Source organism: Pinus tabuliformis, chromosome 4_2 (genome assembly GCF_031772625.1).
Source record: "Pinus tabuliformis cultivar Carrire ecotype Pingquan chromosome 4_2, CPIR1, whole genome shotgun sequence".
Classification (NCBI taxonomy): domain Eukaryota; kingdom Viridiplantae; phylum Streptophyta; class Pinopsida; order Pinales; family Pinaceae; genus Pinus; species Pinus tabuliformis.
The window spans coordinates 822,852,351-822,869,591 of NC_142304.1; the positions used below are offsets into that span (position 1 = coordinate 822,852,351).

General features: G+C 36.2%; 1 protein-coding gene across 2 annotated transcripts in view; it reads left to right on the top strand.

The window, feature by feature from the left end:
- Nucleotides 1-8,519, top strand: part of LOC149172195 (putative prefoldin subunit 4) — a 51,382-nt gene extending 42,863 nt beyond the window's left edge. For both annotated transcript variants that reach the window (XM_089424248.1, XM_089424247.1), the window contains one exon: nt 7,971-8,519. In XM_089424248.1, the coding sequence (XP_089280374.1) occupies nt 7,971-8,231 (261 nt within the window). In that variant the 3' untranslated portion in view covers nt 8,232-8,519. The remainder of the gene's footprint in view (nt 1-7,970) is intronic.
- The last annotated feature ends 8,722 nt before the right edge of the window (nt 8,520-17,241 follow it).

Genomic DNA, 17,241 nt, shown 5'->3' on the forward strand with positions numbered 1-17,241 from the left:
AAGGGGGTTAGCCAAGTACCTTATTAGGTGTTTTCAGCCCTTAAAGGGGATAATATGTCCAAGGTACATCCCTCTAATGGGGGTGGCAAGTGATAAATAAGTGGAATGGAATAGGGAATGAGAGGGGCAATCCTGGGCCACATAGTGGGGCATAGGGGTAGCTAGATAAGGGGAAGCCCACACCTGGGTATGTAATGTATAGGAGGGAGCAATCATGGTACATGAGGTGCCTCGACCTTGATTTTTCCACCCTTCTTCATATGCCTTTTGCCTTTTATGAATTTTCTTTAATTAACTGCTCGGGGCTCAAAGGACAAGAGCATGATGTGTAAGATATAATAGTGATTACCCCCTTTAGGTAGGGTGGTTTATTGCCCTCCAGGGGTTGGGACAATCATGGGTTCCTGAATGATAGAGGAGGCTCATCTAGGGCCTATGGAACCAGGGTGATGGCCAATGATTGGGGTAGAGCTCATGTAATGGCTTTTGCCCACGTGCTAATTATTTTTGTCCCGACCATCTTTTGCATTTTGTGGTACAATTTCCTGTTAAATGTGGCCCCATTCATGCTTTTCATTTTTTCTTTTAATTGATTCAACCTTCGGGGCATCATTCTAGACCTGATCCAAGGTGGGGGCAAGGGGATAGGGAGGCTAGCCCTATGTGGAGCTAGGTTGGAGAAAATATGAATGGGGGTATAGTGTGTGGAAAGGGAGTGATATGTGTGGATAAAGGAGCGGGACCACACACCCAAAATTAGGGTTTCCCAAGTAGTACCACCCTAGAACCAAATGGTCAATAAAGGAGATCCCACGGGACTAAGATCCAAAGGTAACAACCAAAAGAGATCAAGGGGACAGGAGCACAAACTAAGCCCACTCTTTCCGCGAAATACTCCCATCAATCCATACCCATAAGTATCCATGATAAGTAAACCCAATACTCAATTACCAAATGACAAGACATACCTTTAGATTCGGGAGGCCCACCTTCAAACATACGATCCATACAGGTGGGTGAGGGACCACATGGCTGGCTCAGGTGGCAGAGAAATGACAAAACGAGCTAGTAGGAGGCATCAAGGGGCTGCTGGCTGAGGCTTATTATGGGAAAATTTTTCTCCTGGGGATATCACCCACGAAGTGATAGGTAACAAAGCTTACATGTTGATGTGGCCGACCAAAACAATTTGCACATGTGTGGGCATAAATTCAAAAATGCACTTCTGCTTGTTCAAATTGGATGACCTTTATATCAATTTTGGTTCTTTCGAATAGAGGAATTTAATGCAATCATCATCTCCATCAAATGAGCTGTCCCAAGGTGGAATTTGGCCCTAGTTGCTAATTTTAACACAGCTGAAGACAAATCTAGGAGAAAAGTTCTCCTATGGGGTCACCCATTGGTGGTGGGTAATAGGTAAGTTGGTAGTTCAGTCATATTCTCTAAGAATATGTTATTGAGACTGCAGTTTATAAGATTTAGGCTGCATATTGTCAACATGTTAGTGAGATACTATGCATATGGAAGATGTCAACAGTTACAGAAATAAACAGCCACAAGTGCTGCTATTAAATGCAATTTAATTTATAAGCCACATGCTAAGCATAGTGGCATTGATGAATACAATTTCCACATTGCTCATCTAAAAGAACAATTTGATAACAAGCAGTGGGTTTGTACACAATCATAGTCAAATTTTCATTGCAAACTAAAGATATCCAATCATTATGCTCCAATATTGACATGAAGTTATAAATGTCTATTTCAAAACCTTCAATATAGAACAGCAGGTTGATTGCAAGTACAGATTCAGGAAGTTGTAATGGTGACATTCCACAATTTGGAGCAAGGGGCCCTTTGTAGCGCTTTACAAGAGGAGGCCCTCATACAAATAACTATTGTTAATTGCCAAATGGATTCATCAACCAAAGGCGAATCTATAAGCACAATGACTTAAATTTTGTTTTTTAAGAACTTGCATATGCTATTAAAAAATAAACATGATGTACATGCATGAAAATGTCAAGTATTTGTGGCTTTGAGATATACACTGTAGATGCAATCATGGATACAGATAAGTTGACAACAAATAATTGAAACTCAATGCTATGAGCCCAATACCCGTCATGCTGTATAACTGTATGCTATAAGCCCCAAACCCATCATTCATCATGTCACCAATTTTGGCTTAACATTGCCACAAATGGGCTCATGGAAGGTACTAAAAAATTGGAATGTTGTCTGCCTGAGACCTGGTGTAGTGATCAAGATTTAAGACTAATCCCAAGAAGTATTATCCACTAATAACATGGCTTAATCCTTTATTGAATGATTATCTGATAAGATGTTTCTAATGCTGTTGTAACTATAAGAACTAAATCATTTGGAATAGTATCCTTGAGACTTACTTCAGCATTTTAGATTACAGAATGCAAAAACTTGATATATCGATTTTAAGTACAGTACAATGGTATAAAGAACTATCTCATATGCTTGGAAAAAGAAATTTGTTCTCCTAGGCAGAATTGGAGTTTAGGGGATTCGGAGCACCTTTAGGTTTTAATGTTTCCTTTTCAACACTTTTTATTGTGGATTTTATTTGTATTTTGTTATGGCTAGAGCACTTTTGGCCAGAGGAAATATGTCAGGACAACTTAGAACTGGGATGGTTGGTTTCCGATGAGTTATGCAATTAATTTGTCATGATCACATTGATAAAACACATTAAGCTTGTTTGTCATTCTAATTCACATTATTAGTAGAAGAAGAAGACAATTCTTGAAGTAAGAAGAAGACATCTTGATCAAAACAAATTTCAGCAGCAAATAGGACAACAAATAAGATCTCCTTATTTCGGCAACAAATAGGACAACAAATAAGATCTCCTTGTTTCAGCAGCAAATGAGACAACAAATGAGATCTCCTTATTTCAGCAGCAAATAAGATCTTCAAAGGGGAAACAAGTAAGATTTCAACAACAAGAAATGAGCGACAAATAAGATTTCAGCAGCAAGGAGCAACAAGTAAGATTTCAGCAGCACGAAAGGAGCAGCAAATAAGATTTCAGCAGCAAGGAAGGAGCCACAAGTAAGATTCACCAGCAAAGGAGCAACAAGTAAGGACTCCTTATTTCAGCAGCAAATAAAAAGTGACAACTCTTTATCTTCTTGGGCTTGTCTTCACCAAAGCTCTGATACCATGTTAAAATTTGATGTTCTATGATGTAACATTCACTTATTACAAAACTTCTTTATGTTGCAATATTAGTTAAACAATTGTAGATAGACCATAAACCAAATGCACAATGGAAAACAATCAAGAACAAAATGAGATAGAGAATTTAAGTCCAATGACCAGGGAAAAACCCACAAGAGGAAATCCCAACCAGATTCTTCTTGTATTAGATATCAATTGTTGAGCAGAGATACAAAGTACAATGAGACATCAAGAGAATGGGTAAGTTCACTCAAATCTAAACAAGCTGTAGCATGAATATCACTAATAGCAACAATTGATGCAAACTGTGAATCAACCTTCAAGTTCTGCTCTTACTCTCCCACATAGTTATCAGAACTAGACCAGTCATTGAACCGGTAGACTCCCCGGACTGGGAATCGGTCAGAATCAGATGGAAACCGGTAAAAAAATTAGACCAAAAAACCAGTCAACCAAAAACACATAAAATATTCAAAATTTAAAGAAAACCATATATATTCATGTGCATCCATATGAATCCAAACCATTTATACACAAATAAGCAAAAGTTCTCATTTATACAACATGTAAGGGTGCACATAACCAAAATAGCACCGAGTGCAATCCATCTCTAAACCAAAAATATATCAACAAACAAGCTCTACATGGCTTCTGACATCCAAAAAAATCATGCTACAACAAATACCTACATATCATCAAAATCATTGCCTATATTGGGATCTTTGTCATCAATATCACCCTCTAAGCATTAAAATAAGATAAAAAAACATAGCATGTTAAGTCAAGATTTTATTTGAGTGATGGGTACATTGTTTAGTAGGTTCATGATAGAGGAGTTCGGCAACCAATGCCACTAACATCAAGGTACATAGAGGGCTTGGTACTCTTGATTAAATACTAGTTCCATACCCTCGTACATGACAAAATCGAATGTAGCATTACAATCCCCCCAATCTTGAAATCCCGGAAAATTGTTAAGTCTACTGGATTTTGAGTGAGATCTAAAATTTTACTTTCTCCATATGAAATCTAATGAGGTTAGAACCACTCAAACATCCTGAGTCATTTCATGGTAATGGTAAAAATTTAAGTAAAATGATGAAAACGAAAGATAAAAGTGAATGTCACTTTTATTTTAAGAATTAACATTACCATGAATTGCATAGCATTAGGAGGACAAAATATGGTCAAATACTAGGCTTCCCTTGTCATAAATCATTGCTTTTTTGAAAAAAAATTTGCGTTCAAAGGGTCCTTGGTGGCAATGTATAAAATTGGCCGCTTCAGTACTGAACCGAACAGTTCAATGAAAAAATGTTAGTTTGGTACCAAACCGGCCGGTTTCGTCCAAGAACCACTTGGTTCGGTATCAAACCGGCCAAAAACGGTTCAGGTCACTGGTCCGAACCGGTTTTGGCCTCAAACCTTCGGTTCGGTTTGGTTTTGATAACACAACTCCCCAAGTCTTTCTTTCTCACAATCTTCTCCAAGTCTCTCCAACTCTCTCTCTCTCAATTTCGAATCCTTCTTTCACAATGCACAAGTAGTGAGGGGAGAAGATATGAGGCACATATATAAAGGAGGAGCATGCCTTAAGAGTAACTTGTATGCCAAATAGGGAAGAGTAACTTAAGCCATTATGGAGAGAGGCAACACATGCCTTCAAAGGAGGAATCTCGCATGCCTTGAGGAGTGTAACTCATGCCTTTTTAGGAAGAGTAACTCATGCAATTAAGGAGTGGGTAACAAATGCCATTTAAGGAGAGGTATGCATGCCTTTGTAACTTATGTATTTAAGAGAGAGTGTAACACATGCTTTAAGAGTGCGCAAGAGGAATCTTTTATGACATGCCTTCAATGAGTGTGTAAGAGGAATATACCAAGACTTTAATGAGAGAGTAAGAGAGAGTGTAACATAGAGTTACGTGAGACATTAAGGAGAGGGGGTGCAAAGTATGAAGGTAAGGTGACTTGATTTTTTTTTGATAATAATATCATAGCATCATAAAGATAATGATAATAGTAGTGATAATATTGATAATTATTTCAAATTTGAACTATGATGATTGATTAATGATAAATTGAGTGATTTTCCATCAACTATACTTGATTTCCAATTGATACAAAGTGATTTACTATTTCTGTAAAGTCATATTTGAGATGCTAGACATGACTTTCTATTTTTAGAAAGTCACTCCGGAATTGTCAGAAATGAAATTTTATTTAAGGAAATTCATCCCTGAGCTGCCAATTTTCAACAAGTCTGAGGCTCATTTTGAGGACAGCAGCCCATTGATCAACTCTTCTAGGGCTGTGGACGTCCACAGGAAGGCAGTCAGACCCTACTACGACTTAAGGATGGATTAGGGCCTAGAATCACCTGTGGTCAACCTATTTCTGGGCATTGTTGTGACAATGAATTAGTGTAGGGGTTATACTTAAGACTGTTGAAGGATAAAGCTTAGACCCCTGTGGCAGAAAGCTCAGATCCCCTGGAACAGCAGATACACTGCGGCTGATTAAGGATATCCCCCCTGGCGGCACCTGGTTAGGGTCCTGTACAGCAATTAAAGAAGACCCTGTCATCCGGGGATTGTTACAGCAGATCAGACCAAACAGGACTGTAAAAGCAGCAAGACAGTCAGCTCACTAGGGTAGTCATCAGTGTAGCAGAATCCAGTTGTAGATTGAAGTTGTTGTGGAACCAGTTGTAGATTGAAGTTGTTGATTTACAGTACTGTAAGTTGTTGGTAGAAACATTTGAATTGACTAGGGTTAATTTGTGTTTGCAACTATATTATCAGTATTGAAGGGATTGATACTGTTAGGGTGTAACAGCATTGAAGGGATTGATACTGTTAGCGTGTAACAGCTCTAGTAAACGGTTGTTAAATTGGAATTGATGTAAGCTACTGAAGTTTCATGCTGATTATACTTATCTGTTCACTGTTGCTTTATAATTGTCATTTGGAAAGTTGCAAATGATACTGTGTAATTAGTGCAATATATTCCTTACTTTGAAACCCTATGGGCAAAAATCCCCTTGGGACATTACACTACGGTATGTTGGAGTGCCTTGTAGGAAGTAAGCTTGTGAGGGAGCAATTTGTGCAGTGACGAGCACCGTTGAATGAAGGGGTTGAGATTTTCTGTAGCAGCGAACTCAACATCGCTATTACTGAAGTCAGAACCATAGAATTAGGGCTGTAGGGTCTGCTGTAGCAGCAGCCATCAATTGTGTATTTAAACCTTGGTATGATATTGGAGAATCGGTGGACTTGTAATCCTATTTTGTATGGCTGGGTTGGCTATATTGCATGAAATGTTGATGGAAACAACTACTAATTGTTCTGTTGAGAATTCAATATTATCTCTAATTGCATAAGAGTAGAAATACTGCAGTATCTTATGCTCCTAATAACCCTAAGGGCAAATTTTTCCCTGGGGATATTACAGACAATAGTTGGGAAACACAACCCTTAACCCATCTAGTTAGAATTCCTATCGATGTCTTCATGATGATGACTTGGTGACTTAATTCACAACTTCGTCATAAATGATTGAAGTACATCTGTGATCAAGATGTAATAGTTATCTGTCAATTAAACGAGAAAATACACTTAAAAGACAATACATTATAATGACTAATTTAGGTTTAACATTAGCTCTTGTAACCATGCCTGAAGCACAAAGTGCAAAAGATACTAGCTTTTTGTTTTCCTGGACACAGCGTAACATGGGTACCCTTTTCATTGAATCGGCCCTTAATTTGGCTTCTTGTCATCTCTACGGTGCCCCTTGGCTGGTGTCTTCTAAGGGTTGTAAATCGTTTAAATAATTTATATCTAATGCTGATGATGACTTGGTGACTTAATTCACAACTTGGTCATAAATGATTGAAGTACATCTGTGATCAAGATGTAATAGTTATCTGTCAATTAAACGACAAAATACACTTGAAAGATAATACATTATAATGACTAATTTAGGTTTAACATTAGCTTTTGTAACCATGCCTCAAGCACAAAGTGCAAAAGATACTAGCTTTTTGTTTTCCTGGACACAGCGTAACATGGGTAGCCTTTTGATTGAATCGGCCCTTAATTTGGCTTCTTGTCATCTCTACGGTGCCCCTTGGCTGTTGTCTTCTAAGGGTTGTAAATCGTTTAAATAATTTATATCTAATGCTGTCCTAGATCGTATAATCTTAATTGGTACCTTAGTTTTGAGTGGTAATTCGAAGAAAACCTGCCTTGGCTATTTCTAAGGGCTTTCGTTATATTCTTTTGGTTGCAAATATGATATAGTTCATTAATTTAGAAGGGATAAGAAATATTTTAAATTTGACCATTGTAAACTGTTAGTAAAGGGCTTTCGTTATATTGTTTTGATCTCAAAGATGATGTAGTTCTGATTAATTTAGAAGGGATAAGAAATGTTTTAAATCTGACTATGTTAAACTGTGAGCAAGTCCGATACATTTTTGATAGGAGACAGACTTAATACTATGATCTGTTTTTTTGTAATGCATAATTGAAATGTTGTATTATGTTATTGTGATTAATACCCTGTTTAGTATGCTTTGTTTTCCAGTGTACATTTTCATTGTCATAGAATCGAATGAACCTCAATAAGGAATCATATGTAAGAAGGGCCTTTTATACCCTACCAAATTGTTCTCGTTGCTGTGTTCTTTCGTATTGACTTTGAGAATATGTGAAAAATTGAGTTTCGTCTTTTCTTCAATGCAGGAAATGACAGAGAACCTTGAAGATGCAAGCAATGAACTCATACTTGCAGATGAGGAAATAGTGAGATTTCAGCTTGGAGAAGTTTTTAGCCACATGCCAAAAGAGGAAGTTGAGAACAGGTTAGAATCAATGAAGGAGGAAACCACAAAAGAACTTGAAAAATTAGAGGAAGAAAAGGAGTCAGTTCTGGCACAGATGGCTGACCTAAAGAAAATTCTCTATGGAAAATTCAACGATTCTATTAATTTAGAAGAGGACTAATAACCGACATTTATGTGGAACTTTCGGTTTGCTATTCCTTCTGTAAGAATGACAATCTTCATGATGTTTTATCAAACTTTTGAGTTTATGCTAAATGATATTAGGTCTATTGCACATATGTTATCAATCGTGTAGTTGTGATTTTCAAGATTGACTGCTTAGTCACCATACTACACATTTTTACATTGCTAGAATCGTGATCTAAAATGTCAAGTTTGGGAAAATTCATTATAGAAGCAGCCAGGTCCTATTCTAAGTTTTACATTAGTAGGACACGTCATTGTCTAATTCTAAGTTTTACATTAGTATGACATGTGATTATCTAATTAAACTGCAAGCATCCAAATTTGACAACTGGCAAATGTAGATCATGCATTTAACCTAAAATCTATGTTTTTGCTTTATTTTGGTATCATTGCACCTTAACTATTTGAACTCAATGGCATAATTTCTTGGCATTGACCATAACTCTTCTTCATGCCTCAAACCTGAAGATATATTCTATATTCTAATTATTCACTCAATATTTGAGTTGTTTCACCTACTTTTCAAACTAAAGGACCAATCTTACAAAAATACCAAAATGTGTGATTTTTAGTTTTAAGCAATACGTCATTGGTCTCTATTACTAATTTTTATTTGGTTAGCCCCATAATGGCCACATTCTACAAAAGGATCGAGTGTAAACACAACTTTGGTAGAGTCAATTGTGTCTGGCTTAGGTAGTTTGAGAGGAAGAATTATCTTCAGTACCCAGGTTTAGATCTTGCTTGTGACATGTTTGTTTTTTTGTGCGCTATGTGTTAGAAAATCAGAAAGGCAGATTTTTTTTCTTAAACTTGATAATTACTTGTGATGTTCTTGACTTCTTATTAAGTTTTGTTTATATCTTCTTTCTTTAGTTCGTCAAACAATTACCAAAGCGAAAACACATAAAACAATGGACAAGAGAGATAGGCACTATGCTAGGGCAAAAGCCCCCTCTAGGGGAAAACCCAGTGAAAATTCTCTTCTTTTCAATAGTATTCTTTGAGACTCTTCACCCTAGACAAAGACCAAACCTTTCCTCCACACCAAGTTAGCCTCCCAGATCTTCGACCTCTCTTTCAACAACTTCGACTATGTAGCAGCGTCCAGCATTAGGGAGCTTCCGACATCAACAAAACTTGGAAGATTTCGATCTCCGAAACTAGGGCACGAAACAAAGAGAGAGGGAGGCACCAAAATTTCGTTTTTCTTCTTCTCCATAGATTCCACCCAACTCGCACTTCCTCCCCCTTCTTCTTCTACTTCGCTCTTCTTCCGGCAATAGTGAGATTTCAGCTTGGAGAAGTTTTTAGACACATGCCAAAAGAGGAAGTTGAGAACAGGTTAGAATCAATGAAGGAGGAAACCACAAAAGAACTTGAAAAATTAGAGGAAGAAAAGGAGTCAGTGCTGGCACAGATGGCTGACCTAAAGAAAATTCTTTATGGAAAATTCAACGATTCTATTAATTTGGAAGAGGACTAATAACTGACATTTATGTGGAACTTTCGGTTTGCTATTCCTTCTGTAAGAATGACAATCTTCGTGATGTTTTTTCAAACTTTTGAGTTTATGCTAAATGATATTAGGTCTATTGCACATATGTTATCAATCGTGTAGTTGTGATTTTCAAGATTGACTGCTTAGTCACCATACTACACATTTTTACACTGCTAGAATCGTGATCTAAAATGTCAAGGTTGGGAAAATTCATTATAGAAGCAGCCAGGTCCTATTCTAAGTTTTACATTAGTAGGACACGTCATTGTCTAATTCTAAGTTTTACATTAGTATGATATGTGATTATCTAATTAAACTGCAAGCATCCAAACTTGACAACTGGTAAATGTAGATCATGCATTAAACCTAAAATCTATGGTTTTGCTTTATTTTGGTATCATTGCACCTTAACTATTTGAACTCAATGGCATAATTTCTTGGCATTGACCATAACTTTTCTTCATGCCTCAAACCTGAAGATATATTCTATATTCTAATTATTCACTCAATATTTGAGTTGTTACACCTACTTTTAAAACTAAAGGACCAATAATAAAAAATACCAAAATGTCTCTTCCTTTCAATAGTATTCTCTGAGACTCTTCACCCTAGACAAAGACCAAACCTTTCCTCCACACCAAGTCAGCCTCCCAGATCTTCGACCTCTCTTTCAACAACTTTGACTATGTAGCAGCGTCCAGCATCAGGTAGCGTTTGACATCAGCAAAACTTGGAAGACTTCGATCTCCGAAACTAGGGCACGAAACAAAGAGAGAGAGAGGCACCAAAATTTCTTTTTTCTTCTTCTCCTTAGACTCCACCCAACTCGCACTTACTTCCCTTTCTTCTTCTACTTCGCACTTCTTTCAGCTTCAAGAGATAGCAAACTTCCTTGTGAGAGAGTTTGTTACAAATGAATTCGACTTGCTTCTATTTATAGGCTTCAAGGGAGGTCGAATTGATGTCCTTAGGACGAATTGATCTCTTCGGGGCTGACTTGATGTGGAGGATACATAACTTATATTTGAATCAATAATAAACCTTATTACATAATTCAAAAGCCCAAGAAGGGTCTCTTTAAAAGTACAATGGCTCTATTGACTCAGAATAAATCATAGAAGTCCTCAATGGGGACTTTGACCTAAAACATGGTGACCCAAGCATGAAACCCATGCTTTAATAAGTCACAATAATAATAATAAAAATCCTTTTCTTTATTCTTTTGACAAGTACATTACAAGATGATTCAAATACATTAAATGAAGACCGAACTTAGCTACATTTTCCAACACTCCCTCTTAACTAGGGAGGTTATGAAGAACTTTAGGCACCTTAATGCCATGGACTAGATTCATGACCAGGGCAATCTATCCATTGGTCTCTCAACAATTTAGGCACCGCAATGCCACATACTAGATTGCTGACCAAGGCAATCTATTCAAGTGGGAATAAGATGGACTCAAGCTTTCAACCTCTCTAGGTACCATCAGGCTAGCTTACTAACCACCAGCCCAAATATCTAGGTGTGTATCCAAAACATAGCTCTATAACCAACACCACCTTTTCCAACTTTAGGACCTAGACATCAACACAAAGCGCTGACTAGATGTCCTCCTAGGCAATGCTTCACTCACAAAGCCTTAACACTCCTTGATCGAGTAGATCAAGGATGACCAATATCTCCCAATCAAACTAATTGGTAACCAACATGCCATCAAAATCTTCGAGAGATTCACCTATACAAACACAACCCCAATCAATAATATGCTTTCATATGTACATAATCAAATACAAACCTCCGGGGTCTTCTAGACAACTTGATGTTGCTTCTCAACTTTTCATAGTAGGACTATCAACCAAATCTCTGACATAAAATTCCTCAATCATACACTTTCCTTTCCTACTTCCCATGCAACAACATATCCTCTGAAATTGATTCTTCTATCAAAACCAAGCTATGCCCTCCCTCTCAACCATGGAGCATCTCTTTATGCAGACTCCCTCTTAATCTTAGGGAGATCTCTTCTATTCAGGATTCCTCAAGGAGATCAACTTCTTCTTTTTGTCATCGAAGAATCTTTCGTGGCTTCCAACCATTTCATCAGAGTTATCATCTTCCTCATCATTATTATCACATCAACGAGCATCTTCACCACACTGAAGATTGTGTACTTGCACAACTTAGATAGCAAGTACAACCAAATCTATAGAAACATGAAGTTAGCCATATCAGAATCACGAAAGAATTTCAACTCTATATATATCAGATACCCAAACTTAATTACAAACAAGAGACATATACTCTTCAACATCTTGCTAGGGACTTTGTCATAAACCCTAGACTACTTCATAGTAACTTTCATTCCATATAGGGTTTCAATGTTTCTTTCAAAGGTGTAACATACCCTACTACAACATATAGAAAACCTTCTAAACAATTCAAACAAATATAGATCTACAAGGCATTTAACAACTTTCAAAATTCATATGTTATATTTTCCACTAGGGTTTCATACAAATCCTTGATTTCATTCAAAATAATCAATCAAAACCAGTCACAACTTAGTCATTAACATGACCAACTTCCATTAGGGTTAGTTGTAAACCCTAGATTTTCAATCAAACATCAATCCCAACTAAAACTCAGATTTCATCAATCTTACCCAAATCTCAAATCATCATATTGTCATCATACATCAGAGATTTTACTTCTACTAAGGTTCAACTCCAAAACCCTAGAATTTCACAAATAATATCATTCTAGAAAGACAAACTTTGATTAGGGCTTAGTTCCAAACCCTAGGATTCATCACCACCGACAAATAGGTCAACTCATACATCTAGGACTTCATCATCATGCATAAGCATTTCATATCACGTGTTAGTCAAATTGAACTTCACAAAGATCAATAAGAGTCAGACATACAACAAATGTGATTAGACTAGGGTTTACACATACCAAGGAAATCATTTCTAAGACATTATAAGGGTCTTGCTTACACATTCCACCAAACCCTAATGAGTTTAGAGTTTCAATATAGGAACATAGCAACCTCAACATTACCAATATTTCAAAGGTTTGGGACTTTATCATTCAACCTTAACAAGTTAGGTTTTCCTGATCATACGAAAATCCCAAGCATGACATCATCAACAAGAACTTCAAATAGCATTTCTCAATAACCCTAAGTAGACTAGAGCTTCAGACATTCACATTAGCATACCCTTAGGTTAGGGTTTTCCAGAGAACCTATCTAGGGTTCTATAAAATCAGTTAAGAATAAGAGTGAGGTAGATTTATCAGGTGATGAATCACCCAAAACAAGAATCAGTATGATTCAATATAGCTTTTCACAACAATGTTAGTAATAGATTGTCAAATGAATAAACATTATAAAAAATTCAATGTTTGTAGGTTAAGGCATACCTTTGTTTCTTGACAAACCTTATCTTGGGTGGCTTTCTTCCATACTCCTTGATGATATAGCATATGTCTTCCTAATCAAGACAATAGAAGGAGAATGATGATTAATATTTAATTTAATCACAACTAACTGAGTACATGAAACCATAAATTGAAAGGAAATAAGATACTTATCTTTGGGAGTTGTTGGGGGCTCCCTCCAAAGCCTTAGGGATACCTATAAATTTACAAAAACAAAAATGTATTTTTCCAAAAACATGTTAAAAGCCTATAAATTCTAAAACGTAAAAAATATAAAATAAGATATCTAAGGCTACAAGCAAAGGATTTAGTAGTGTATGTCCCTTGTGTCAGATTCTTTGGGTTTGGCTTTCTTTAGGTCTTCTTCTTCAACATCATTGGCTTGATCTCTTTCTCTCTTCTTGTTTCTTGGATTGTTGGAATAGTCACTCCTGTAATGACCCTTCTTATGACATCGATAGCATTCTACTTTGGACATGTCAACTTTCTTCCTTGGCCCTTTCAATATATTTCCTTTATGTTGAGCAATGTAGGCATTTGAAACATCTTCAGAATTGAAAACTAATGAGATCCTTAATTCTTCCTGACTGCAGGCAGTCCATAGTTCTTCAAAAGTAGGAGCTTCCTTCCAATTGTTAAGTCCTACAACAAATGCGCCCCAAGTAGGTGGCAATCCTAATAGAGCAGTGATCACGAGTTCTTTGTCTGGAACAATTTCATCAATGGCCAAAAGATCATCCCCGATTCTTGCTATTTTCACAAAGAAAGAGGCCACTGTATCTTCTTTAGTCATCTTTATGGTCCTTAATTCATTCTTCAAGCTTGCCACTTGACCAATGTTCTTAATAGTGAATAACTTTGACAAGGCTCCATACATTTCCTGAGTATGATTGATGTTGGCTATAAATGGGACAAGATTGTCCTTTATTCCTTCTACCATTAGAGTCATGGCCACCAATTCTAATTCTCTAAACTTCATTGTGTCAACATCACTAGAGTCATCTGTAGGCTTCTTTACTTTTCCTTTGACCAAGCCAAGTACTTTGCTTTTTTCAAGGATGAGGTCAATCTTCTTCTTCCAGGACATGTAGTTTGAGGTTCCTTCACGTTTGTTCTCTCCCTTGATTGTGTTAAACATCTTCCTTGAATATAGTGGACTTCTTCCCTGAAATAACCCTTTTGAATTATTCCTTGGTTAAGTGCTTGAGACTACCCCTTTCTTCTTTCTTCACCAAAGCCTTGATACCATGTTAGAAAATAAAAAAGGCAGAAAGATTTTCTTATACTTGATAATCACTTGTGATGTTCTTGACTTCTTATTAAGTTTTATTTATATCTTCTTTCTTTAGTTCATCAAGCAATTACCAAAGCGAAAGCACATAAAACAATGGACACCATATATAAGCACTATGCTAGGGAAAAACCCCCTCTCGAGGGGAAAACTCAGTGAAAATTCTCTTACTTTCAATAGTACTCTTTGAGAGTCTTCACCCTAGACAAAGACCAAACCTTCTCTCCACACTAAGTCGACCTCTCTTCCAACAACTTCGACTATGTAGTAGCTTCCGACATCACGCAGCGTTCGACATTAGAAAAACTTGGAAGACTTCGATCTCCCAAACTAGGGCACGAAACAAAGAGAGAGGCACCAAATTTTCATTTTTCTTCATCTCCTTAGACTTCAACCAACTCACACTTCCTTCCCCTTCTTCTACTTCGCACTTCTTTCGGCTTTAAGATATATTGAACTTCCTTGTGAGAAAGTGTGTTACAAATGAATTCGACTTGCTTCTATTTATCGGCTTCAAGGGTGAGGTCGAATTGATGTCCTTGGGCCGACTTGATGTGGAGGATACATAAATTATATTTGACTCAATATTAAACCTTTTTATACGATTCAAAGGCCCAAGAAGTGTCTCTTTAAAAGTACAATGACTCTATTGACTCAGAATAAATCCTGGAAGTCCTCAATGGGGACTTTGACCTAAAACATGGTGACCCAAGCATGAAACCCATGCTTTCATAAGTCACAATAGTAATAATAAAAATTATTTTCTTTACTATTTTGACAAGTACATTACAAGATGACTCAAATAAATTAAATGAAGACCGAACCTAGTTACATTTTCCAACACTATGAGGAATATCTTCTTACAAGCATGGAGTTGGGGTGCTTGATTACATATAAAAAAGATTTGGTAGAGAAAGTAGTAATTCCAACCTATAACTTTTGTTGGACGAAATCAATGTTTTTGATAATTTTTCCGAATGAGTCATTAAAGTGATTTTGGTAGAGTTTATGGAGTCTTAAAAGTCTAGTTCATTCTAATCAAATAACAAGTTCAAGAAGATAATTTTGTTGAAATGTAGATAAGTTTTTCGTTGTTATGAAAATGTTGTTGAAATGTTTTTGGCCATTCATTTTAGTAAGTTGTGTTGCATGTGCAATTGCATTTCCCTGTTTGTTCGATACTTAGAATGTTGTGTATGTGTGTCTTGATCACTTTTCCTCTCAAAGGAAAATGACTAACATTTAGAGAAAATCTTGTGGGGAACACCAAACTCTCGTTTTTATAGAGGTAGTACTCCTGTTGATATATGGAAGACTATTCTTATGTTCTTAGATGAGTGCAATGGGTGAGTGCCAAACAATAAACTCCAATTAATCTTTCAATAAAACTCATTTAACAAATTTGCTTGTTAAGCACATCATCTAATTCATGAAATGAAAAGAAAAGGGAATGCATATAAGTGCAATGGATTTTTATCTACACGGTTTGCTTTCAACATATATTTTGCATTCCTTTTAAAATGAGGTGAATCCATAATCAACTATGACTTTGCAAGATGAAAATAAATTAAAATGGATAAGTCATTAAAGAACTTCTTTATTAATATCAAAAGAGTTTGTAAACCATAATGCGTTTACGAATCTATTGATGCATCGACCACACGGATTTATAAAAAACAAGATGATACTTGAATAGTTTTTTGTGGGAGAAATTAATAATAATATTTGAAATGTAAGAAGTTTAACAATGTCTAAAACAAGAGGTTTGAAACAACTTTAACATGATCTCAATGAAAATTAAATAAACTAAAATAATACTACATTTTCTTTCTACAAGCAGGGATTTCACTTATGTGGATTTGAAATATCACAGTAGATGCTTGAAAGAAAGCAAATAGTTGATTAGTCTTAAATCTACCTATTGCAAAGCATACATGGAAAAATTAATGGAAAGAAACAGGTAGGAGAAAATATGAGGGAGAGTCAATTAGGCTAATTCACAATTTATTTCAAAAATTACCTTTAACGAACTTTCTGTGTTTTTTCTCTTTGAAAAACTTGAATGTGTTTTACATCTTATTTATCATCTTCACTTGAATGTGTTTTACATTCTATTTATAATCTTATTTTCATCCTCTTGGAATTGCTTTATAGTTAGGGTTTTCATCCCTTTGTGCAAAGAATTAAAATCCCTTTGGTAAATATTAACTTTGATATTCCTTCGCCTAATGGGGCCAGGAATAATTTGTTGTCAAGCTAGAGATATCCACAACTATATTTTATTTTTTTGGGTATGAAAACTGTCATTCCATCCATGGAGACCATTTCCAAGTTATTCTTTCCAATAGCTCTTGTTTGTTCAATTTGGACATTGGGAACTCAAATCATTGTGGGAGGGTACTCATAACATGTTTATAAAGAAAAAACATCCCATAGTGTTTGTATGTGAATCCCTGAGAGCCATGGAACTTTGTGTAGCTTATGCATGGTATAGTTTTTGGTCTCCACCTCAATGTCTAGTAATCATGTTAAGTCACTATTCAATAACCTGTGTTCAACCAATGCCTTTCAAGTGTCACTTAGAGATAGGTCCCCTTCACTACGATGTGTCATTGGGAGGTATGCCAAAGAAAAAGAGGGGGGATTTAGGATATGAGAAAATGTAGATTTGAGAATGTGGAATGTATTGAAAATATTATAAGTATGGAAGATAAATATAGATAGGTGAAAGTAAATAAAGTAAGAAA